The sequence below is a fragment of the Dryobates pubescens genome, chromosome 4 (genome assembly GCF_014839835.1).
Source record: "Dryobates pubescens isolate bDryPub1 chromosome 4, bDryPub1.pri, whole genome shotgun sequence".
Taxonomy (NCBI): domain Eukaryota; kingdom Metazoa; phylum Chordata; class Aves; order Piciformes; family Picidae; genus Dryobates; species Dryobates pubescens.
In genome coordinates, this window is record NC_071615.1 from 10208405 (window position 1) to 10234773 (window position 26369).

The 26369-nt window shown below is 48.6% G+C and overlaps 1 protein-coding gene across 4 annotated transcripts in view; it reads right to left on the bottom strand.

Annotated features, from left to right (window-relative positions):
- MGRN1 (mahogunin ring finger 1) overlaps positions 1-23442 on the bottom strand; it is a 59284-nt gene extending 35842 nt beyond the window's left edge. For all 4 annotated transcript variants that reach the window (XM_054180482.1, XM_054180481.1, XM_054180483.1 and 1 more), the window contains exons 1-4: positions 23315-23442; positions 16388-16506; positions 12424-12512; positions 4135-4281 (exon numbers count right to left, since the gene is read on the bottom strand). In XM_054180482.1, the coding sequence (XP_054036457.1) occupies positions 4135-4281; positions 12424-12512; positions 16388-16506; positions 23315-23402 (443 nt within the window). In that variant the 5' untranslated portion in view covers positions 23403-23442. The remainder of the gene's footprint in view (positions 1-4134; positions 4282-12423; positions 12513-16387; positions 16507-23314) is intronic.
- Between the last annotated feature and the right edge of the window lie 2927 nt (positions 23443-26369).

Genomic DNA, 26369 nt, shown 5'->3' on the forward strand with positions numbered 1-26369 from the left:
TTTTAGGAGAGTCGGGGGGGGGGGGGAAGTATTTTGATTTAAAGAGGGCCTTTTTCCCAATCAAATGCTGGCTACAGCCAGAGAAGTTTTGAATTTATAGAGGAGGCAGCTTTTGCAGATTCTTGTTCCTTGAATGCAGCTGTCAGAAGGAAAGGAACTGCAAAAAAAATGCAAAGCTAGCAGGCCAGGCAGGGGGAAGCTGCATTCCTGATGCTGCACTAAAAATGCACTCACTCCCTCAGAGCTCTAAGAATGCAGCCCCAATTATTTTGGGTGGGTTTTTTTTTTTCCCCCCACTAGAATTTCAAAAGAATAAATCAAAGTAATTACAGCACTGCCCTTTCAGAATTGCTTTGCAAAGCTGAAATCAGAGCTGAAAAAGGTTTTACTAGCAGCCAGGAAATCCAGAGAAGTGGAGATGCCTACTTTGGGCAGCTGCACAAGCCCCAGGACGTGCTCCACGAGCCACTTCCACATGGAAGGATAGCCTGGGTTGAATTAAAGCAGCTTATGAGGTCTATATTTGTACCTCACTTCCCTCAGACTTTATTACCTACACATCTGCACGAAATCAGGATCATGCCTGCCAAGAAGTTCCCTGGCTTCTGGTGCAGCCCTCTACTCCCCACACTTCTATAGCATTTACTGTCCACTCCAGAGACAGACAGTTCATCACTCCCATACTACAAGGAAATGAGAAGATCATTTATTAAGTAAAAGGCCAGCAGTGGAAGCAGGAGCTGAATCTGAGTGCTTTGGATTTTGACATAAAGCTTTAGTGCACAGGGGCCTGCTGCCACCCTAGCAGGGCAGCACTGTATCAGCAGCTACATTTTGCTGACCAGGTAACGACTGCTGATCCTAGTTTCATGCAGAGGCAGGTAGGGCTCTTGAACAAAGGCCTCTCCTCTGCCAGCTGAACAGAGACCCAGCTCTCAGAGAACCATGGATAGGGTGAATTAAAAAATTCCTTTTTCCCCCCCCTTTTTCTTTCTTTGAAGTTGACAGTTGTGTTAACTTAGAGAAACTCTACCTGGGAATTGTTCACAGTCAATTTAAAAAGCAGTTAGGTGGTTCAGATTTGCTGCATAAGCTCTAAAGAACAGACAGCAGCACTGGTGACAGTCACTGGCTTAGTGCACAGCACTACTTTTCAGTAAAAGGCATTCTCAAGCATTTTTCTCCTCCAATCAAGCAACAGAGTTCTGAGAGGAAAGCTGTCAGACACAGAAGACTGAAACACTGCCCAGAGAGAAGACACTCTGCCCAGGAACAGTTGGTTATATTCAGTAACTACAAGACTTCCATTAAGCAATCAATATTCAAGGCAGAACTTGACAAGACAGTCTCTTCAGAGTCCCCCATGGAGCAGTTTAACCAACATGAACACTACACTGAGGGTCTCAGAGGATTCAGTTGCACTTCCAGCCCAACAGAGCTTGGTTCAAGGCCCAGGTTAAATTAAAAAGTGCAGCTTTCTGTTACAGAAAACTTTCTTTTTTTGCCATTTTGTCACAACAAAGTGCCACACCATAAGTCTGCAGAAAGCCATTTTAAACTCCAGGTATATATCTTCACAGACTTAAGCTCTTTGTAAAACATAGCACAAAGTTTGATAGGAAGCTTCCACCACGTTGTAAGTGGCTCATTGCTACTGACCAGGGACAAATCCTCCTTTGAGGTAAACCAACAAGTTTAAAAATCAAGATGTAAAGCAAGACTTGCTGATTTAACCAATGGCTAAAGCCTGATAATGTAAATACATCCACCCTGGCCACAGGGGCCCTCAGCTCTCCTCAGCAGCCCACAGATGGTTTCCCTCTTAGGTCAAAACCCAAGGAACCCTGCAGGGCAGTACAAAGGATATTGGCCACCTCTCCACGTTGCACCTGTGTTAGGAAAAGAGGACTTCAGTCTCCAAGACTGCCATTGCAACACCTTCACTAGCACTAAATTCACAGGAAACCTAAGGACCTAAGAGACAGAACATGGAAACTTTATCAGGACTTCTAAGGCATCCTGCCGCATTCAGCTCTGCTCAGGAAAAACTGGATCCAAACAGAAAGTGTCCTCAGAGTTTGTCAAGTGAGAATGTTCAAGCACTTCAAAGGAGCTAGTTTATTACCACTTTGGAGGAATGCACATCTGGATGAGAGCACTGAGCTTGTCTCATTGCTAAAAATACCCTCTTCATTGATCATTAGTGGGTGTTTATACTTTGCACACAACACCTAAGGCATTTTATGCTCTATCACACGTATTTCTCCCTTCAACAAAACCTAAATTTGCCCCCAAATCAAGAGCACCACTTCAGAAGCCATCAGCACTATGTGCACAGAGACACTGGTCAGCCAAAAGCCACTACAGGAGGAAGCCAAAAGCTTCTGCAGCCTCAATCTTCCTTCATTCAGTGAACAAAACAGAATTCTTTGTCCCATGGCCCTCCAAAGCCTGCCATAATGTACCAGCAGCTCCTGTGTACCCAGATGACACCAGGGAGAGCACAGTTCAGCCACCTCAGCTCTCAATACAGAGAGGAATTCTTTGGAACAGTTTAAATCATGAATGCTTCAGGTTGGAAGGGACCTTTAAAGGTTATCCAGTCCAACATCCCTGCAGTCAGCAGGGACATCTGCAACTAGAGCAGGTTGCTCAGAGTCACAACCAACCTGACCTGCAGTGCTTTCAGGGATGGGGCATTTCCCACCTCTCTGGGCAACTGTCATTGGTTAAGTCAAATGTTATTCAAAACCATCCTGCCTAATATCAGCTTCAAAATGAAAGTGCTGGCTGGAGCAAAGTATTATGGGGCTTGAAGATTAGGTTGTAACATGGGAGGCTTCCTGTCCTGGTTGCTGCTTTTGGGTTCTGGGTTTTGGATGTTGGCTCTTCCACTGGGATGGCAGCCAGACAGGGAGGGATGGGGGAGTAGCTCCCTGGCTTGGGTTTTTAGCTCACTGTTTTCTACTTGCTGCTGCTTTCTGCTGTGTTTTTTCTGCAAACAGGCTAAGGTAATTGTGCATTGTGTTACCTCATTTACAGTAAACTCTTATCTCAACTCTGGATTTTTTTGTGTGTGTTACTTTCCCTCACTTCTGTGTTGTAGGGAAAGACTGTGGTAAACTAGCACAGCAACCTGGGCCAGTGTCTCACCACCCTTCACTGTAAACAACTTCTGCCTTGTATCCAGTCTGAATTTCCCTCTTTTAGTTTCAAACCATCACCCCTTGTCCTGTCACAACAAGCCCTGCTAAAAACTCTGTCCCCATCTTTCTTATCAACCCCTTTAAGCACTGAAAGGCTACAATAAGGTCTTCCTGGAGCCTTCTCTTCTCCCCAACACTCTCTCAGCCTGTCCTCACAGCAGAGGTGTTCCAGCCCTCCAGTCATTTTTGTGGCCTCCTCAGGACCCACTCCAATAGACTAATGTCCTCCTTGTGCTGAGGGCTCCAGAGCTGGACACAGCACTCCAGCTCATTTAGATAAAAAACACTTTGAAATCTGCAGGGATGCTCTACCAGGATATGAGGAAGATTCCACAGATGATGTTTTGACCATTCTTTCTACAGCTAAGCAAACACATGAGGTGGTAAATCCTCCTGACAACCAGTCTCACAACAGCATGTGTGTAAGTGGTCACTTATGCCAAAAGGGACTTTTCAGTGGGCCTCCATTCCACAAACATGTTATGTAAGTTTCAGACTGAACTTTACTTTGGTGGCCCAGGTGTTCCTGTCACAGGGAACACTGAAATCCAGAGAGTTAAGTGATCTGGAAAAAGAACAGGTAGTATTTGAAGGGAAGGGTGGTTGTTTTAATGTCCTAGAACATCCTGCTGACAAAGTATAGAGCTGTGAGTTCCTCTCCTTTGTTGCTCACAGAATGGTTTCCTCACACCCAAAAAACAAAGCAAAAAGGGAAGAAGAGAAGATGTTGGCTACATGGGGGAAGGAAGTGAAAGTAATATTCAACACTATCAGAATACATAAAACAAAACAAACCAAAAAGAAGAGATTTCCCTCACCACCATCCATGGCAGCATTGCCCCTGGGGGTGATTAATGGGAGATGTTTGACAGGTTCATCACCCAACAGCTCCTGTGTCACTCCACATGCCCACAAGCCCAGGACTTACACTGCCATTCCACCAACAAACTCTTCTGTAGCCTGGCAGTAGATGGTGATGGCAACACGAGCATCTGCATCGAAGGTGAACTCCAGGCTGTACAGGACCTTTTGCTTCCCATTCTCCTCAGTAGGGCTGTCCACATCATCTTTATACCTGAAAGACAACACTGGAGGATTAGAACCTGTGTTTATGAGATAACATCGAGATCACTCTGGAGATCAGCACAAGAGTGCTCCAATCTAAGTGTTCTGGACAGTCCACCTGAGGCTCTCCAGGGGATTTCCATTCTTTCCTCCAAGGAAGGTTCTCCCAAGATTTGACTGAAGTTATTAAAGTTATTCATGGTGCTGAGGGATCTCAGCCAGCCTTACAGTGCCAGGACACAGAATGAGACAAATTGGCCAGGAAGGCCAATGGCATCCTGGCCTGCATCAGGAATAATGTGGCCAGCAGGAGCAGGGAAGTCATTGTGTCCCTGTAACTCAGCACTGGTAAGGCCACACCTTGAGTCCTGTGGCCAGTTCTGGGCCCCTCAGTTTAAGAAGAACGTTGAGACACTTGAATGTGTCCAGAGAAGGGCAACGAGGCTGGGGAGAGGCCTTGAGCACAGCCCTGTGAGGAGAGGCTGAGGGAGCTGGGGTTGCTTAGCCTGGAGAAGAGAAGGCTCAGGGGAGACCTTATTGCTCTCCACAACTACCTGAAGGGAGGTTGCAGTCAGGTTGGTCTCTTCTCTCAGGCAACCAGCACCAGAACAAGAGGACACAGTCTCAAGCTATGCCAGGGGAAGTTCAGGCTGGAGGTGAGGAGAAAGTTCTTCCCAGAAACAGTAATTGGCCATAGGAATGTGCTGCCCAGGGAGGTGGTGGAGTCAGCAACCCTGTGTGGGCCTGAGAGGCCTGAACACTAATTCTTTTCATTCTGCACATGAAATGGTTCATGACAGCAAAAAAAACCCAAAGTTTCTGTGACACAAAGAACTTCTGAAACTCCACAAAAGGTACCTGAAGCATCACAGAGAAGAGGACATTCAGATCAGAAACTTTAAACATCTTTACGTGTACAAATCATCAGCCAAAGCTTTGATGCTGCTAATGACTGGAGGCTATAAATATTGATTGCATGAAACCCCAACACATCCAACTGCATAAGAGATGCAGGATAACCAATATGAGTTTAGAAGTTAATTCAATGAGCATAAAGATGATTAATAACTTGGCTATAGGCTACTGTATAGTTGCATCCCACTGTGTGCTCACCGCTGCCCAGTACTACTGCTGCTGGAAAAGGCAGGTAACAAATCCAGTGAAGAAAGTGGTATGAGGCAAGCTCCAGGGCAGCAAGCTATGACCATGGATCAGCAGTGAGTTATGGTGTGCTGGGAGTGGCCAGGGAGACCAGAAGAGAGAAACATGGAATCATAGGGTGTTTGGAAGGGATTTTTAAAGGTCACATAGTCCAACCCTTCCTGCAGTGAGCAGGGGCATCTTTAACCAGATCAGGTTTCTTGGAGCCCCAAACAACCTCACCTGGAATATTTCTACCACTTCTCTGGCCAACCTAGGCCAGGGTCTCACCATATTGGTGTAAAAAATGTCTTCCTTATATCTAGTCTAAATCTGCTCTCTTTTACATCATCACAGACTGGTGAGGGTTGGAAGGGACCTCTGGGGATCAACTGATCCAACTCCCCTGCTAAAGCAGGGTCACCCACAGCAGCTTGCCCAGGACCACAGTGTCCTGGTGAACTTATCTCTCCAGAGAAAGAGACTCCACAATCTCTCTGGGCAGCCTGCTCCAGAGCTCCACCACCCTTACATCAAACAAGTTTTCCCTTATGTTTAGGTGGAACCTCCTGGGTTCCAGTTTGTGTTCACTGCCCCTTGTCCTACCACTGGGCCCCACTGGAAAGAGTCTGGCCCCATCCTCTTGACACTCACCCCTTAAATATTTCTAATCACTGATAAGTTTACTGATAAGATGGTTTCAAATTAAAACCATTACCTTTGGTCCAGTCACTGCACAGCACCACCTGATCCGCTGCCCAGTTCCAGCCTCCCTTGTCTATCACAGTGTTACCTTAATTAACAGGGTGCTTGGGTCAAAGCCAGCAGCTAAACTACTCAGGAAAAGCTTGGCTCTAACTTCACAGAATCAGTTGGCCTCTCCCTTCATTAAACAGCCTCAATAGCTATGCTGCAGTGTGGAAAACAGTCAGGAATGGGCTCAGCAAACCTCCATAATTCAAGCTAAAAATCGTCAAGGGAATCCTTATTTACCGAGTTCACTGGGATGCAATAACTGCTGCCTAATTAAGAGGGTTCCACTACACTGAACAAGAATGGAATGTTCAGTTTCAGCACTTCAGTACAGAAGGTGTAAAATAAAATTTGAGAGCAGTATAATCAAATGCCTCACACACATCCTAATGGAGCCCTAGTGAATCGCTACAGCATGCACTTGCATTCCTGTCTGAAGGACTTGGAGAGCTCCAAACAAGACTTTTGCCAGAGGTTCACCTAGGTCAGAGCAGCTAATCAAGCTAGAATCCACCCAACATGTTAGTATAAAAAAAAGAGAGATCCCAAGAGGGAGTTTGGACATCTGCAGCAGCCTGGATACAACGTCCAATAGGTTGCAAGATGGCATTTTCACACAAGCTGGTTGCATTCAAAGGATAAAATACTGGCACTTGAAGACTGAAGAAGAAACACCTTAGTCAGCAGGGCAGGTTTGCCTGAGAACACAGGGGTAGCACCAACATTTTGTGCTGGCCTGACCCAGCAAATGGCAACAATCTGCTCACAAGTGGTGCTTGTGTCCACACACAGCACAGCTTCTGCAAACTGTCCCGTGCTGCACAGCCCTCCACTGATCCGAGGTCAGCAGGGAAGGATCCAGGCTATGACACCCTTGCCACTTCTTCCAGGACTAGGCCTGAGAAAAACCAGCATCCCTTCCTGACAAGCACTGATGTGAAGGCTACTTCACAGATTTATACTCACTGCACATAGAGGTAGAGATGCCAGGTACATGCATGAGTTACAGATGACAACACAGATCTAGATACCTCTGACAGCCCAAACAAGGTAAGAGACCTGGGGATGGGGGCAGATCACACAAAAGCAATGGATCATTAGTAAAACCATCACCTGTTTTGTCTCCTCAGTGAGATCACACAAAGCATAGGGGTTCCCAGATCAGCATTCTGCTCCCAGCATCACCCCTGCACCTCCCTGCCAGCATTCTGAATGTCCTTCCAGCCTTTCAAGAAGAAAAGGGGTTAAACCCAGACTAGAACCAAGCTGTTGCTCTGGGAAACCACTGAGGAGCCACTACCAACTGCAGTGCCTGGAGAGAAGGTTTCTGAAGGATGTATCTGCTGGGAAGCAGGAGAGCTAAAGCCCTGCCTGCCTGGAACAGCACCACTGGAGCAGGGGGTGCAGGATATGTGCTAAATGGAGACAGTCACAGCAAGGCTCTGTACACAGCTTGCTGTTGCAACACACCTGGTGCTGGAGGTTAAGACACAAAGCAAGGAGCTCAGATGAGAAAAGGCTGCAGAAGCAGCTATGGAAGCTAGATGGGCCAAGGAAAAAGCAAGGACAGCTCTGGTACAAGCTTTGAGAGGTAGACACACTTCATGTTCCACCCTAAGGTGCAGGAATGGTGGGCTGTAACTTCAGGGAAATAACAAGACAAAGGCACACATTTTGCATTCCTTCGTTCTTTGCAAGAGACGTGGCAGACAAGGAAGTGTCTCAGGAGTGCTTCAGGTGGTTCACAAGCTCTTCTCTCTCCACCTGCACTTGAAGTGTACATTCAGTCAAGCCCTGCAGACAGTGCTGGTGTGAGGTGGCTAGAGATGCATGCAGAGATTTCTACAGCAGCAACTTTGGAAGGTGTGCCTTTCAGTCATGCACACAATTCACCACACAGCCTTCACAACCAGGGGTACAGAGCAGACAGGACTGACCGCCTGTGAGAACAAAGAGCAGATCCAACTTTATGATGAAAAAGGCAAAGCAGGATGACCAAGGAATCTGAGGCCACCTGGTCTGACATCACTTCAGGATAAAACAATGGAAATGCTGGAACTTTTTGTTTCTCTGTTAAAGAATTAAAAGACAAAAATATAATTAACAGCAGCCACCACAGTTTTGTAGAAACAGGTCGAGCTGAACCCAACTTCATCCTCTGAGGAGACTGAGAAGTTTGACCAACAACTCAGTAGACATGCAGGACAAATTACTATTGTTTGACTTAGTACTGTGAGTTGTGCATTACAACAGTGTTAGAGCAGGCCTGAAATGAAGGCAGAACTAGGCAACACCCCCATCAGCACTGGCTTTCACAGCAGGGCAACATCATCAAATGGAGGCTTTCCTGTTTGGGGAATGGAATGGGAATAGGAAAGAATAGAATAGAATAGAATAGAATAGAATAGAATAGAATAGAATAGAATAGAATAGAATAGAATAGAATAGAATAGAATAGAATAGAATAGAATAGAATAGAATAGAATAGAATAGAATAAGGAATAGATTGGAAAAGACCATTGAGATCATCAAGTCCAACCCATCATCCAACACTATCTAATCAACTAAACCATGGCACCAAGCATCCTATCCAGTCTCCTCCTGAACACCTCCAGTGATGGTGACTCCACCACCTCCCTGGGCAGCACATTCCAATGGCCAATCTCTCTCTCTATGAAGAATTTCTTCCTAACAGCCAATCTAAACGTCCCCTGGCACAGCTTGAGACTGTGTCCTCTTGTTCTGGTGCTGATTGCCTGGGAGAAGAGACCAGCCCCTGCCTGTCTACAGCCTCCCTGCAGGGAGGTTGAACTGTTGAACCCTGCAGAGTTCTGCAGGCAGTTCCCAGCACCCTCACCATCACCATCTCCACCCTGGAATGAATAGCTCCATAGATTGAGGTTAGCCCTGTTATGCTGGAGAGAAAAGAGAAGGGATTTCCCTCTTCTCACAGCTACTCAGTCTCCCTTCAGTCCCCAGCATCCAACTCCCTCTCAGGCTCTATCCAAAATGTTTGGTGGTCTCACTGCTCTTCATGGTACTGCTGCTACTTCAGACACAATCCCAAACCACTAAAGTTGATGATTCCTTCAGCACTTTTGTTCCAAAGCCCACACTGAAGCAGAGAGGCTGCTGCAGGATGCAACTTCTCCATGAAACACATTGCTTCATGACATGATCTTCCTGCAACTTAAGTGCTTTCAAGGTAAGAGTAAGCAGCCAGTACCAGCCCATCAACCTGCTTCCAATGCAGGGCCAAAACAGGGACACAAGACAGACCTGAGCCAATCTTTCTCTCTCTGTGGTTAACAGCAAAATTGATGTTATCCTTCTCCGAGGTTCACCAAGTCTCATCCTGATAGAAATAAAGCGCTCACACGAGGTGTCAGACTCAGGACTTCAATACCCACAGGTCTGGTGCTTCTCTCCAGAGCTGCAGTAACTAGTTAGGATTTTGTCTGGTCAGAGCCAGGCAGGAAGCCCAGAGCAGACATTTCCTCCTATTCCTCCAAAAAACCTCACACTCCAAATCTGGATCAACATTTTCTTCACCGGTGAACAATGAATTGTCAACTAAACACAAGGAAAAGCAAAAAGCTTGTGATGACTTTACCATCAGAACCTACTTTACACCTAGACATTTGGCTCAGTATCATTTTATTTGGTGGAGGAGGTGATAAATTAAGCTTCCCTAGTTCTGGAAATAATGTGAAAGCCTTAACAACGGGTTGTGAATAAGCCAAGCTGCAGAGGGCACAAAGTGTCTTTACACGTAGAGAGGGAGAAAGAAAAAGCCTCTAGTCCAGAACAGTAGAAAAGCACAAGACAGAATGTGCCCTTGGAGACTAGCAATTAAAATCTCATTTGGGGTCTACATCAGTACAAATTAAACAGAGCAACGTCAGTGGTGGTGTCCTCAACACTAACACAGCAGCAGCAGCTCAAGAGACTGTGAGAGCTCATGAGGCCAAACTGATGGTACCAGGAATTGGATGGATGCAAACCGAGACACTGTCAAGATGCATGGACACCTCATTTCAAATAGTCCAGAGCTGCAGCTCTGCTTGTGGGGACAGGACCTGCAACTACAGAAAACAGAATGACAGAAGTATAGATACAAAACCCTACCAACTCCTCCACTCACAGCAAAGCCTCTCCCAGCAGAAAAGTCACTTCCCATTTAGCTTCTGAGAGGTATTACGCTGTTTAGTTTACAATGGATGCCTGCAAGGAGAGCAAAATACCTTTTCCACAGCAAGTGTGGCAGGAAAGAAAGACTTTTTCCTAGAGAAGTACTTCACCCTTTAGCTGAGAAAGCCAAACAGCATTCAGAGCAATTTACCAATGGCTGCTTATCCAGAAGTTCTTCCCTCTTTTCCTGCTCAATTGGAAATCACAGGTATTGCTCACTTAAAAACCAAACCAAACCAAAATAAAGCCAGAACAAAACAAAGCCAAGAACAAACCAACCAAACAAAATACAAACAGGCCAAAAAAATACCCCACACCAAACACAAACAACTTTTGGATTTCACACAGAACCAAACTGAGGGCTTTGTGTGCTTATGACTCAAACTACTCACATCACGCCACGCTCTCAGAACCACCTTGGCTGGGAGCTGAAGCTGGCCCCCAGCCAGTCCTCCAGCCTTGAGCCTGAAATGCAGAATTCAGAGCAGCTCCAGGACCTTTGAGAAATGGTCTGCCTGGACATCTGCCCAGCGCCTCAGACCAAAACAAAGCACTGGATGCTGGGCCCCTCTACTTCAGCCATCTGTTCTAAAGAGGGCAGCTTCAGGCCAAAGTGTTGGCCGTGTCTAATCCAGCTAGTGCCAGTTTAGATGCCAATGCAGAGCAGTGATAGGTAACAGATCTCCTTGGGTATCCACACCTCCTTCCGCCGTGCACGGGACACGAGCCATCTAAACAAACACGTAACACCAGGACCAACCTTTATCTTGGCAGCAGGAGAAACCTGAGGAAGTTTCACTCAAGACCAATCAGTCTTCCTGGCCTGTGACTTGCACCAGAATCAGCTGCTTTCTGGCTTCTCCTTGCACAAGAATGCAGAAAGGAATCTGTCTGCAGGGTTTACTGACCTGACTAATATCTTCCGTTCATGTTAATGATTTCATGGGTTTGTTTACCACCCCGGTCTGTCCTGCAGGGACAGACACAGTGTTGGGTCTGTCAGATTGCTAAGCCTAGGGATATGAAGCATAAAAACCACATAAAAGCTCTGATCACAAAAGAATCATAGAATCAGTTCAGTTGGGAAAAAACTTTAAGATCATTGACTCCAACCTTCACCTAAATCCACCAAGGCTGGTGCTAAACCATGTCCCTCAGCACCACATCTCTGCCTCTCTGAAACACCTCCAGGGATGGACATTCAAACACCTCCCTGGGCAGCCTGTTACAGTGGTTGAAGTTTCTTCTAATACCCAGCCTAAACCTCCCCGGGTGCAACTTGAGGCCATTTCCTCTCATCCTATCACTGATTACTAGGGAGAAGAGACCAACCCCTACCTGGCTCAAACCTCCTTTCAGTGAGCTGCAGAGAGCAAAAAGCAATGCAGAAACCTCTCAACATATCTAGCAACACAGATCTGGAATCCAGCTATTTCTCCAAAACCTGATTTAGCACATGCAGGGTGGTTCTGGATGTGGTAGTTTTAGGCTATGCCTTTAAAAATTGTTCACAGATCTTGAACAGAAAGTGGTAAAATGTAAATAAATCACTGTTGGGTGTAAAAAGGGAAGATATGTTAGTTCTAAACAATCTCATTGGAAGAGATAAGGGACTAAAACTAGCTGTACCAAAACAATTTTCCTCTTCTCTTGCTTCATGGCTCTGGGAGAGACAATAACTCACTTCTGCTTGACCTTGGCTGCATTGTTTTGGCTAAGTCTAACATCTCTCTGCTCCCTTCTCTTGTCCCTTTTGTGTACAGGGCGGGAGGTAAGGGAAAGCAGAGAGGGAGAAGCTATTAGCTTCCCCTGGTCTTTGACCAGGGGGATCCTTGTGCTGTTTATGAATTGCAAAGATCTGTAGATCTTCTCAGTCCTGTATATTTTGTACACATTCATCGCATTCCGTTGCAGACTGCAGTTTTGCTTTGTAAATACAGCTTTCATTTGCTTCCAACTAAGCTGGTCTGGCACATTTAATGTTGGGGGGGTGGAGGAGGGGTGTGTGAATTTTCAACCCACCCCAACAGGTCACTGGGTTGAATAAAGGAAAGGTTTATCCAAGTACCTGACCAGCCGGAGAGAGTCTTTGCGGATATTCACCAAACTTCTCAGTGTCTTCACTGGCTCATGTGGAGCTGGAGTTACATAGGGAAACTGGAACAAAAAGGCAAATCAGTCTCCTATTATTATACTATAAAAGGCAGCAGCATGTGAGCTGGCATACAATTTACCCAAACCAAGAACCATCCACCTTTAAGGATACTCAGTACAAGGGCCACAAGGAACAGTACCAGAGAATTCTATTTACAGGTAAATCAAGCGTGTTTCAGGGTGAAAATCCTGCTCAGCAGGATGGCTCATATTGGGAGTAGATGCTTGAAGAAAGGGCATTTTCACAAGCTCTTTTTCTGCACCCTAAATTCTCAGTCATGAGCTTTTCTTTCCATTAAAGAAACCACCTCCAGCTTGAGCAGAAGAAATGCAGCCCTTTCATGTGTGTTACAGCATGCAAACAGTGACTTGACTGCTAATCAGCCTGCTGAAGCCCTGGATTACTGGAGGAAACTCTTTTTTATCCTGAAACAATGGGGCAAATGTTCTGGAAAAGAAAGGGAGACAGGGAGAGGGGGCCTCATTCTATTCTACAGTCAAGAGACCTTCTCACATAGATTGTCCTTTAAATAAAGAATATTGCTTCAGACTGGATTTCTCCTTACTGGTCACAGAATCTCCGGCAGGAAATGCAAAGGAAACTGCTTGCTGTGGTGAACACAACCTGTACAGCTGCAGACCTGCCTGCTGGATCTCCCATCTGCTCAGCAAAGCCTGAAGCTGAAACATCCACTCACACAACTGCTGAGTTTGATAGGTGCTCAGAGTGGAGATACAGCTGTGCTCCAAGTCACAGCAACAGCACGGCACAGAGAGCTACAGAACAGGCTTTGAGGCAGAAGGGTCTCTGAATGTACCCAAAACAGTGCCACCACACAGCCTCTTTACACTTGGGATCCCTGACACACACATCTACCAGGGCCTTGCAGTGATGTAAGCTCCGTGTCAGTCACCCTCTTAAGTACAGAGACCACCAGTATGCCCTTCCTTAGACATGAGAAGCCTGCTAAACAGGGAGACAAACATTGCTGCAGCTGGGCTTTAGGACACAGCTCTTCAGTGCTGTCCCCTCAGGCCACAGAAGCGTACTGGTGTGGCAACAGCCAGAGCCTGAGGGCAAATGTGCTGTTTCCTGACCACTGGGGGAACACCACAGAAGACCCTGTGCCACAGCCACGGGCAGCAGAGAATTCACAGGGCACCGGCAGGTACTTTCCTTGCATCCTGGCAACTCAGTACTGTGGCTGGTAGCACTGCTTGACACAGAGCAGTCAAGACCTCAGTTACTCTAAAGCAAGAACTTGGCCCACATCAAGAAAGCAGTTTTGCTGCTCTGTGTTCCAGTGGGTTTTTTTTCCTTAAAGATTAATCAGAGCTGCCAAAGGGCAATAACTTTACATAGGCAAAATATATACCATGACAACCTCCCTCTCTTAAACCTATTTGGCAAACATCCCACTGTGTTAGCAGCATTCTCACCCACCCCTCTGAAGAAGTGAAGAAATTCAGTACTGGGATGTCTGCAAGGAAAGCCAGGCTGAGACCCACAGGCAGTTTAACAGCCAGGTTAGTCCCTACAGCCACAGGTATAGGAGATACTTAGTTAACAGTTGTGCCTTCTGCTTTTTTTGGAGCAGTGTGCAGCTGCTAGCCACAGAGCAAAGGAGAATCCCCTGTCCTGCTCAGGTTCCATGTGCTGATACAGTGCAGAGTATGTGGTAAGCATCCTCCGTTCACTGCACTGTTAAATCCAGAACAATTTCCATCTGAAGTCCCACTCTCCTCATTTTGTTGCTCATCAAGCTCTTTCTGGTTGAACAAAGGCTTTCCAGACCCTTCCTTGGCCTACCCTGCAGAGTCCTATTAAGTAACTGTGGTGCTGAGAAGACCAACGGCACAGCTCAGAAAGCAGAATGTCCTTGTCACTGCTCCAACTCAAACACTGACTCATCTTGCCTCAGTTTCCCCCCTACTTGTAAAACAGGAGTGATCCTGTGCTGCCTCTGAGTGTGAATTAACAATAGTCACAGCTTTTCTGAAGACAACCACCACAACATCAATTTTTCATCTCCATGTTTTGAAGCTGCAGAAAGAACTAGGAAAATAGCTGGCAAAGCAAGCAGTTCTTCTCCATTTCCTCCCCAGCACTTTGAAAACATCTCTAAATGCTATCTAAACCATCCATCTCTAAACTCTGCTATCATAGAATCAAAGAATCAGTAAGGTTGGAAAATACCTCAGAGATCATCAAGTCCAACTTATCACCCAGCACCTCATGACTAACTAAACCATGGCTTCAAGTGCCACGTGTGATCCCCTCTCAAACATCCCCAGGGACGGTGACTCCACCACCTCCCTGGGCAGCACATCCCAATGACCAATAACTCTTCCTGTGAAGAATTTTCTTCTCACCTCCAGCCTAAACTGTCTTTAGTTTCTTTGTAACTAGTTTTGAGATGCAAGAGAAATCCAAACCATAACACCTGCACAAAATTCCCTCACAACAGTGCTACACCCTGGTCACAACAAAAGAACAAACCAATCACTCAAGCAAGGAGCTTTTGGTAGTCTCAGAAAACACCCAGACACACCTCCATGTTCCAACTGGGAAAACTTTCTGGGCAGCCCATCTAAGTTACAAAGCAAACAAAAACCACCAAATATCAAGTCCTGTCTCAACCCTGGGCAGCCAGGCCTCTCATTTACAGAGAAGACCATGGGCTGAATGCTGCCAGGAATCCACCCAAGTTGTCCAGGAGCCCTGTGAAGTTAAGGCTCTTCAAGTGGACCTGCTTCCCAGCCTTGACTGAGAGAACTGGGCCAGTTTAGTCTGGAGAAGACAAGGCTGAGGTGGGATCTTATTGATGCCTATAAATATCTTGGGGTGGGGGACAAGACGAAGATGACAGGTTCTTTTCAGTGGGGTTCAGTAATAGGACAAGGAACAACAAGTGTAAGCTGAAACCCAGTAGGTTCCACCTCAACATAAGGAGAAACTTCTTTATTGTGAGGGTGATGGAGCACTGGAGCAGGCTGCCCAGAGAGACTGTGGAGTCTCCTTCTCTACAAAGAGAGGCTGAGGGAGCTGGGATTGTTTACCCTGGAGAAGAGGAGGCTCAGGGGAGACCTTATTGCTCTTTACAACTACCTGAAGGGAGGCTGTAGCCAGGAGGGGGTTTTCTCCCAGGCAACCAGCACCAGAACAAGAGGACACAGTCTCAAGCTGCACCAGGGGAAGTTTAGGCTCAAGGTGAGGAGAAAGTTCTTCACAGAGAGAGCTGTTAGTGATTGGAATGGGCTGCCCAGGGAGGTGGTGGAGTCACCATCCCTGGAGGTATTCAAGAGGGGATTGGACATGGCACTTGGTGCCATGGTTTAGTGGTCCTGAGGTCTTGGGGACAGGTTGGACTTGATGATCTTTGAGATCTTTTCCAACCTTATTGATTCTGTGACTCTGGAGACTTTCAAAACCCTCCTGAATGTGTTTCTGTGTGACCTGCCCTAGATGATCCTGCTCTGGCAGGGGGGTTGGACTCGATCTCTGGAAGTCCCTTACAACCCCTAACATTCTATGACTCCATGATTCTCCTCTCTGTGGCATGTTTTACACTCACTCAGGCAGGCAGAATTAGTCCCAACATTTGCACTCCTGTATCCCTGTCCTTCTTCACTCACTAATTCTTCCTTCTGTTCTCTGTGAAAATAACCCTAGAAGGTGAGCATTGCTTCTTTGAGAAACTCTGCATCTGAAAAGCTACGACAGCCAGCAGGCTGGGGTGTGGGGTGGGGGGAATGTACTCCTGCCTCAGAATGGAATGACACTCCCCAAGCAGCAAGGGCCTCATGTCTGTTCTGTCCTACTCTACACAAACATGCAAGAAACCAAAGGGCAAAACAGACAGCAAACAGGAACTTGCCTGAACAGGTCTGTTCCCGAGGAAGTTTAGATCCATGTTCTCACCAAAAAGGTAGCCCTCGGGGTGAGGGGTGTCAAACTTCTCACCTCCCATAAAGAAGTGACTTGCAAAGTAGTTTCCTAGAAAAAAACCAAACAAACAACATAAGGCAGTAAAAAACAAACTCTAAACAAGTGTTTGCCAGAGAGCAGCTGGTCTGTGTGGTTTTGAATTCACAGCTATAAAAGAACACAGCCATAGACAGCAAGGCACAGAAGTACTTGTTGGGTCACTCCTTCCCTGGACCAGTGATGGCCACTGCCAACAGAAGAAGCAGGGAAGGGGGAAAACCAGCACATAATAAATCCTTACAGTGGAGATAATTCCATTTTTATTTGTTTTCCAGAGAAGGGCCAGGGAGCAGTAAGCCAGCTCAGCAGTAAGCCAGCTCTTTCCAATATGGCTCAAATTTGATGAATTCCTCCCCTCTCCTCCACCTTCCCCTGTGAAGTCCAATCCCACAAACACCATAGAGCAGCTCAGAGAAGGAAGAGGCTTCCTCAACTGCAAAGCCCAGGAGGGTTAGAACTAGATGATCCTTGTGGTCCCTTCCAACCCTGACTGATACTATGATACTAGGACTTCCATCTCCTCTTTCACCACCATGTCCCAGGGTGAGAGCCATACATAACCTCTACTGTCCTAGAGACTACATGCCTTGATGCTGAATTTCATTATTAACAGAGACAGTTCTAAATGCAGAAACATGGATGTCTGGAGGGGATAAGCCCTGGGCCTGACCCAACTGAACCTCAGCTCTGAAAGCTTCACCACGGAGCTGTTTCACCCTTCTGTTTGGTGATACACCACAATAACAGTGTCAGGAGATGATGCATGCCTGAGGTCAGTAAGATTCTGGAGCACTGCATTAACTGCAGCCAAAACAATCCAGGTGTGTAAGAGCACCACAAATGTCACCTCCTCCTAGAAAGACTTCAGGAAGACACTCTCAAGTGTGAGCTTCATGGAGTTACAATTTCAGAGAACTAAGTATCAGGAGAACCAAAATAAAAGGCTCCACCCAAGCCATTTCCCTTGAAGTTTCAGAGTGGGGGGGGTTCATGCCTGTGATGAAAAGACTGAGTCAAACCTACATTCCCTTCCCTATGAGCAATGCACAGACAGCATAAAATTTGTTGTAAAATGAGTCATTACAGAAGCAGTAACATCTGAACGGTTATGGAGGCATTAGGGAAGGCTTTGCAGTCCCTCCAGCTAGGAGCAAGCACGATTTACTCTGAAATGGAAGGGGTTTCCTGAATGGCTCTGCGTTTTCCATTAAGGCTTTTTTTCCTTTATGCTTCGAGAAGGGCTCTTCATTCTCTGCACAGATGGCAGAGCTTTAATGACGATGGCAGTGCTCAGCTACTGCTTAAGCTCAGCTTACAAGCATCCTTCTTTCCAAATACAACAACCGGCTCTACCACAGGTCCAGAATCTGCCTCGACTCTGTCCCAGGGAAGCAGCATAACAAAATGTAAGTGCTCCAAACGGCAGGCAGCCTTTGCCCACCCCTCCCACAAGCAACAAATTAAAAAGCTAACCTGCTTATAACCCCCAAACCTTATGTTTAAGTGAAACCTCCTGGGCTCCAGTTTGTGCTTGCTGCCCCTTGTCCCTGTCTCTGGGCACCACTGAAAAGTGCCCAGCCCCATCCTCTTGACTGCCAGCCCGTAGCTGTTGATCAGCATCGAGAAGATGCCCTCTCAGGCTGCTCTTCTCCAGGCTAAACAGCCCCAAGTCTCAGTCTCTCCTCACAGAGATGCTCCAGAACCCTCAGCATTTCTGTGACCCTCCACTGGACTCTCTCCAGTAGTTCCCTGTCTCTCTTGAACTGGGAAGCCCAGAACTGGACACTTTGGGATGAACAGGTACACCTGGAACAACGCTGAGCCACATTAACTACCACCTTGAAGGCACCTGCTATGCTGTCTTTGTTTCACCAAGAACTGGTTTTGGGATGTCTTAACACATTGTTAGGGTTTCTCACAAATACACACTACCCCCTGCACCAGCACTGATCTAACTGGAAAACACAGCTTCAATTCCACATTCAGGCTGAAGGCTCCCTTCATCTTCCTGCTAAGGTACCTCCTGTAAGGTGAAGGTGGGTGGCTTTCACCCAGAGGCACTTCCTTCACAAGCAAACAAGAAACACAGTCAGTGCCCCTCACAAAGAGCACGAGGAAGATGACTTGGAGGATCTCAGAGGAGAACACACAGTGTGCAGAACACCCCTGGGCTCTGCCAGTGTTGCTATGGGTACAGAAGCTGCCGCGTAGGGAAGGTCTCAACAGCAAAACCAACAAACAAGGATGGCAGCAAACTGTCTTGACAGATTTGTAACACAGCAGCTAAAAAAAGATATTCTCCTGGAAGCTTTCAGAAACCAGTTGCTACAACAACACATGAAACTCGGAGCTCTCAAGGTAAGACCAAAGGCTCAACCACTGCCACAAGCAACTCAAGAGTCTGTCCATGTTGGAGACAAAATGCTTTGAGAAAGACCTGACTTAATTCCTTCTCCCTAACCCAAACACAGTGTCCTAATCCCATGACCAAGCAAACCCAGCACATGAATGTGATGCATGAGTGACCTGCTGGCAGGGGACACAACCCCAGGAGCACAGAGCCAACAACACAACTGCAGCTCCACCAGCACAAGGGCTGTATCATACAGTGTTCATTAACAGAAAGTAATTAGGTGCCATTAGAACCAATGGTGAAGTGATAGAAATTGAGTCATTTTTAATTACTCACCCAGACACTCACCACCACAGCCTGCCAAAGGATGGACTGAAGGCATAATCCTAGACACAGCCTGAGCCTGAACCAGCACCATGGCTGGATGAGGCCACCTTCCCTTCCTCATCACCCATCCCTGCTGGGCCACCAAAAGCAGTTATGTAGCAGACAGGAATGTGGCTCTGAGCTGGGTTAAATATAATCCAGCAACAAACAAGTAGCAAAAGCAACCCCATGAGTGCTTCAGTCTGGTGCCCACGAGGAGCTGGGGAGAAGGTAGGAAAGGAATGCTCCAGTCAATGGCAGATGGTGGTGGCCATCAGCAGCAGGGTTGGGCTGAAACCCCTCCAGAACTACAGCAGCAGAGCAGTAATGGAGGCAATCACTTAGTTCTGCTTTGCAGAGCAGGTGAGGAACAAAGGCTAAGTGAGAAATCTAAGAACATATTTCTCTCTTGACACTGTCACAGCACACATGGCTTAGGGCTGAGAGCAAGGTGATGGGTTGGGTACAACTCTGGGCACTCTTCTCCTCTTGAGAGCTGCCCTTCCTTGGATTGAAGCATCATTTCCCAAACAACAGAACAGCTCAGCTTCAGAGAGGAGTCATCTGACTCTTTTTTTTTTTTTTTCCCTTCCAAAAATGTCCAGGGAGTTCTCTTTCAAGAGCCTACTCCAGGGGAGAGGAGCCATCCCAAGGGCACGCGCTCCCTGCCCTGCTCCACACTGCGGATGAGCTCACGGGAAGGAGAGAGGAGCTGCCGAAGGAGCTGCGGAAAACCCTGGTGCATTGCTCACTGGTTGCTAAAGCAATAGGGGCATCATGAGACTGCATGCAACAACACAGCTTGTTGGACTGCTTCAAGCACAGAAGCGCAGCCATGGCCATGACTACTCCCTGCAATTACCCATTTTCAGCCCCTTTCATGGGGACACCAACTCGGCAGCACCAGCTGGGCCCTTCTCCAGCCTTGCTCCAGCTGGTCAGGCATCTGCAATGCCAGCACAGTCCCCATAATGCAAGCAAGAAAGGTGAAAAGGTACCAGCAAAGAGGGCTCAGAGAAGGGAATCAGGTGTCACCTTACAGCATTTCAGCAGCCTCAGCCCCCCAGATGCAGGAGGGGAAACGCAGATGATCCACCCCCAGAGCCCTGCAGGAATAAGCAGGGCATTTTCAGAGGATTTTTAACTACAATCTGAACATCAGTTGCAACTGTGGATGCCTCATTAGAGACTCTGGTTCATAAAGACCAAGGTGGATTCCACAGCAACCTGCTGAATCCCTGTCAGTGGCCCAGAAATGACCACATCAAGAGTCAGTCAATGACAAATGAATACTCACCACTGCATTTGCAGCCAGCAGTGACTTCACAAGGGTTGTCAATGGGTAGGACCTGGTAAAGTAATCATGTCCCTTTGCACTGATAAACTGCTGAAACTGCTGTTACAACACTTGTATTTTGCTTTTATTTCCTCCTATAACCTGTGCCTCTTGTGAGGTGGTGTATTTGCTCCAGAAGGCAAACCTGCATCCTTCAGATGCTGAGCAGGAACAGCAGCTGTCCAGAGCCACAGCAGCTTGTCCAGACACTTGCAGTAAAGTCAAGATCTGCTTAAGCCAGAGACTGGGAGGGAAAGAATCTAAAAGGTGATGGACAACCCCCAGTGCTACACATGACTCCAGGGGATAGGTGACCTCAGAGAACACCCTCTAACCACATCTCCCAGCCTTTCAGGGGCAATCTCTGAACAGCCAAGAGACTGCCTGAGTGCCAAGCTAACACTCCAGTGCACACATCCAAAGAGCTAACACAGCCAATGGAAATTGGGCTTCTCCCAGGAAGGCAGGAGCTGTACAGGGCTCACAGGGACAGCATCAAGTTGGAAATAATTAGCAATCATTTAGCCCAAGAACTTTCTGTACTACTTCCAGCTTGCTTCCTGAAATCAAATAAAACCACACACACTCACTGCCACTCGTCTTCACTGTCAGCTGTTGTACCACTCAGAGTCAATCTTTCCAGCCCCAAGACAACACACTCAGGATTGTAGGACCAGAAGCAGCAATGTCCTTCTGAACATGCTCCACCTGAAGAAGGGAGGAGGGGTTGCCATCCTAGCAGCCCTTACTGTCCTGATGTTTAGTAACCTTCTTTCAGTCTCCAACTTTGAAGCATTCATGGCCTCTTCTTCTGCCTAGAATGATCTTGAGCTTGAACAGCTCTTCTCCCTTCCTGAAGTCAAAAGGATCCTTGTTAAATAAACCTGAAGAAGGCAGAGAAGCTCTATCCCAAAGCAACTATGGTTTCAGGAAAAGCACAAGTGTAACAGAAAATTAATTAACAAGCATCCAATTGTATTTAAAGCCTTTAAAGGAAATGCCAACACTTTTCTTTAATCAGCTGCCTGAAGGCACTAGCTCTTCAGTTTTACAAGGGAAGTACCAGGTGTAGAACAGTCTTTGGCAGCACATTGGGCAACAGACCCTTCCCAGGGTACATGTGAACATACAAACCCAACTCCACGTGTGGGACTGGGTTACCTTGGTGAGCACATTGGCTAAAACCCACCACAGTTAAATTCTGCTCTGGGTAATTATAACAGTACAGAAGCAACAGGATGAGGGCTTGAAAGAAGCAGTTCAATGTTCATTGCATATGGTGGTTAGAATTAATCCAATCCATATCTAAACTCCTGTCTGTCAGCAGAACTCAGGTGCAACCTCTAGGCTATGAGAAAACTGCCAGCATGATCCATGGCACCATAGCTACAGCTTAGCAGGCAGCTCACATCCTCACTGGAAAAGCCCTCCAAGCACCCAAGGGACATGCAGAAACCTGCTGGAACCTAACAGAGACATTTACCTTTCCCAGCAGCCCAAGAAATTAGATCCTCCCTAAAAAATAAAAGGCCGATTATGTTTTCTGAGAGAGCCAACAAAGATGAAGAATTTTTCTGGGCAGGTTTCCCCCCTTCCACCTCTTCCCCACCACAATTCCTGCTGAAGGCCAACCTGCAACAAGACAAGATGTAATGATGGCAGGACTCTATTTGAGAAGACCTTGTGTCTCCTCCAAACAAAATGAGGGAGAGCCAGCTCCCTCCGCCACAGAGCCCTGAGGATGTCATAACCAACAAGTCATCAGACACAGCCACAACTCAAGTCTCTGAACAAAAAGGCTACACTGTACCTGTACTTGAGCAAGAGAACCCAAACTGCAGCTCTGCAAACACTTTACCCTGTCTGGAAAAGCCCCAACAGAACAGAAACTTAGCATGGATAGTGCACAGAAAAGAGCATCTGGATTTCCCTGCTGCCTTGTTTTGTGAGAATAAATAAAACTCTTTAAACAAGTTAAACCAGGCCAATCTCAACAGCCTGTCTAAGACAAGGTGAGTCACCAGCTCATCCCAACTTCTCACAAGTGGCACTGCTGACAACACTGACTTTTCAGAACACCTGCCTTTGGAAGACAAGCATGCATGTAGGCCATGTCAGTCCAACAGCAGCTAGGTGAGAACCACTGCCATTTTAAGGAGTTAAAGAAGGTTGTCATGGGGGAATTTTTCCACCCGACATTCCACCAGATGACATTTCCCTTCCACATCCCCACAAAACTCCATCACCACTTCTTCTTTACCAGCAGGAGATGTCCCACTTGCCACGCACTGACGACTCGCTGCATTCACGTTTTCAGAACCAAGAAGCGAAGCCCTGCTCACCTTCCATGGCCAGTGGGCAACGACGGAGCCGGGCGGCCGTGGAAACTGACAGAGGGGCGGACCAGCGCCTTGAGCTTCAGTGTCCGGACACACGCCCTTATGCACCCTGACACTTCAGCCAAACCGGGCACCGAGACGCCTTTATACGACAGATTTAGCCCCAAAAAGACACCTCCATCGGCTCCCCACACCAGGGAGGCTCCGAGGCCGGGCAAGCAAGGCCCGAGCAGAGCCCAAGCCCGGCCGATGACAGGCGCTCCTTCACCCCTTTCCCCGAGGAGCCCGTGGCCCAATCGCGACCCGCTACGCCTGTCCCCCTCGGAGCGGCCCAGGGAACGGCGGACCCGGCGAAGGTCCGTCCCCGTCCCCGTCCCCCTCCCCCGTCCCCGCCGCTGAGGGGAGCGACCCCGCGGCCCTCACCGGACTTCGGCGGATAGCGGTAGGCCGAGTTGGCCTGGATGTCTATGTCCTCCACGCCCGCGATGCGCCGGCTGAGCAGGGAGCCCATGGCGGCAGGGCGGGCGGGCTGGGGGACGCAGAACAGCGCGGCGGCGGCGGCGGCGGCGAGCGGCCCGCACCGGCACCCACGGCGGCGGCGGCGGCGCGGGGCACGCCGGGAAAGCGAGTCCGCCAGCCACGAGACTACAGCTCCCGGCAGGCACGGCGGCGGCGCCGACCCGCGGCAGGGGGCGTTCTGCCGGCAGGGGGCGTGCTGCAGGCAGGGGACGCTGCCACGCGGGGGCTGCGACCGAGCCGCGGCGCCTGGAGAGGGCGGCGGGGGCGGGCATCGGGCTGCTCCCTACACTGGGATGGAGCACCCTGAATCGGGACGGAACACTGTGCCGGGTGGGAGCATCCGGCATCGGCAAGGAGCACCCTTTACCGAGAGGGAGCATCCCGCATCGGGAGAGAGCATCCTGTACCGGGAGGGAGCCCCTTGCACCGGGAGGGAGCACTCTGCACGAGGCTGATGCCCGGGGGTGCCCAGGAGATGTGCACGAAAGATACTCAGGGACACACCTTGGATGGGGAAGCCTTTAGGAGCTGTCACAGGGATGCTCAGGAGGGATGCCCAGAAGGGATGCACAGAAGGTACGGCCAGGGGCACACTCTGCACAGGGATGCTCATAAGGGACGCCCAGAGACATCTGCAAGAGGATGTACCTTGCAAAAGGTGCAAAGGCAAGAGAGAAGGAATTCCAGGGAGGGTATCTGGGCAGGCAGTTTTGCTCAGCCCAGGGAATTATTAACCTGCTGGTAGTTATTCTGAAGGGGAGCCTCATGTAGCAACACCACAATCATGCCCACCAGCCTCTTTTCCCGTGGCTGGTGGGGACTGGCACCTTGGCAGGGCTGGTCCACACAGGGATGGAGGTCGGGGGGTGGATGTGGGAAACCTGCAGACCAGCTGGGGTAGCCATGCAAATCCTGGGCAGTTTGGTATGGGGATTTTGTTATCTGATTCAGTTCTCAAAGGTGGCTCCTGCTTCTGGCTGAGGCTCACTGCCAGCAGGAGAGGAAGACAATTGGTCTCCTCAGCTGCAGGTACATGTGATGTCTATATGGGGAAACCTCTCCTGGCAGATAAACCACACAGGAAAGTGAATGGAGATGTCTGAGGTCTGCACACGAGAGCAGGGAATGACTGAAGGCTGTCCTGCACATATAACACAACAGCCAGGAGGATGGCATGAAGGGAGATGTGGCAATGCCAGCGACGAGCAGTGTGAGCAATCTGGCAGTGCAGGCCTAGAGCCTGACATGGTGGTAGGCCATGCTCAGCATGGGTGCAGAGCCAGCTATCAGTGTACCAAAACAGTGCTGTCCTGCAGTATGTAACTAAAGCAAGGCACTGGTAGCTATAAACACAGCAAGTTATCTTGGGACAACAGGACATGCACCTGCATCAACAAACCTTGCATGTCATCAGGAGTTGGACCAATAATCTATAATAGTGTGATGTGTGGTCACTCACAGGGAACCAATGAGTCCATGCCAACAAGGCACTCCGAGTTTATATAAGTTGTAGCAGTTCCCTTGCTAGGCACTTCTGCCTTTCCTATCCCTTCTGCTTGCATGCTTTACTTCACTGTGCTATACTCTTACCACAGGCCTGTGCCATAGGCCTGCAATACTGGAACAATAAAGGAACGATACTAGATCATACTGATCAGCTGTATTGATTCCAATCTCCGCCGCCGATAGGAAGAGGCACAAAGGAAGCCCCCACCAATGTCCCAGCACTAAGTTTTGTCCCTCCTGGCACCAAGGCCTTGCAGCAACTCAGGGAAGAATGCCCCATGCTCGGCTTTTAAGGGAGGCGCCTTCCTGCACACCATACAGACAGGCCCATGCTGCAAGACTCAAATCTCCAGTGGTGGGAGTTGGAGATCCCCAGGAGACATGAGGACCTGAGGTGAAACATCCAAAATCTCTTAAATTGGCCTCGGGAGTAGAGGACTGGCAGGGGAAGAGGGCTGGGGCACAGGGAGGCAGGACACAGCAGACAGCCGAGCCTGCCAGCACGGGAGGGGTTTGTGACAGTGAGTGGGCGGTGGGTGGAATTTGGTGGTTGTAAACACAAACTAAAACACAGCCAGCAGGAGCAAGCAAACAAACCTGCCGAGAAACATGCTTCCAGCTAGGTATTGCCCTGCCAGTTGTTGTGGCCACCCTGAGCATAGCCACTCTGGATCGGTGGGGCCGTAAGGGGCATGGACTGCAGCAGGAAGAGGTGTTAGGGGTGAGGGCAAAGCAGGACTGGACCTTGCTCTGCTCCTGTGGTGCATTGTGCTGGCAGGAACAAGGAAAACAAGCAATGGCCACATCCTGCCAGCAAACCACGAGAGTTGGGTACCCTGAACCTGGCACAGGGGAGACCTGGGCTGCGCTTTGGCAATAAAGGTTCCTGGGCACTGCCTGCTGTGTCCCTGTAGTGGTTTGGCCCTAGTTTGGCCTGAGCCCTCAGGGTCCTGATGGCACCTGGAGCCGTGGTGCCTCTTGCTCAACCAGCCTCTCCATGCAAGAGTTTCTCATGACAGAAACTGCACCAAGAGGGAGGAATGGAGTCTGCTGACCAGCAAAGCAACAGCCAGCTCTGTGTGCTGCCCTGGAACACATCCTGGGTGCTCTCTGCCTGCCTGGGCAGCTCCCAGACACTCCTCAGTGCTGGGAACAAGAAACTGGGCAGTGTCCTGGCAGCAGCAGTAGGCTGGTATTAACGGTTCATGTGGCACCAGCAGCCCTGAACCGAGCAGTGTGAACCTGTGGCTTCACCCTGCACACAAGCAGCTGAAGTGGGGCTTGGTGCTGGAGCAGACCCAGCACAGCAAGGCTCAGCAGCTCCATCTGCCCATGCTGTGCCAGGAACCGGTTGCCAGCCATCTGGCTGTGAGCACAGGGGCAAAGCGGAGCCATGTTCACACCATGCAGAGTGGAAGGAGGGGAATTAGCACAGGGATGGAGGGCATGGGGT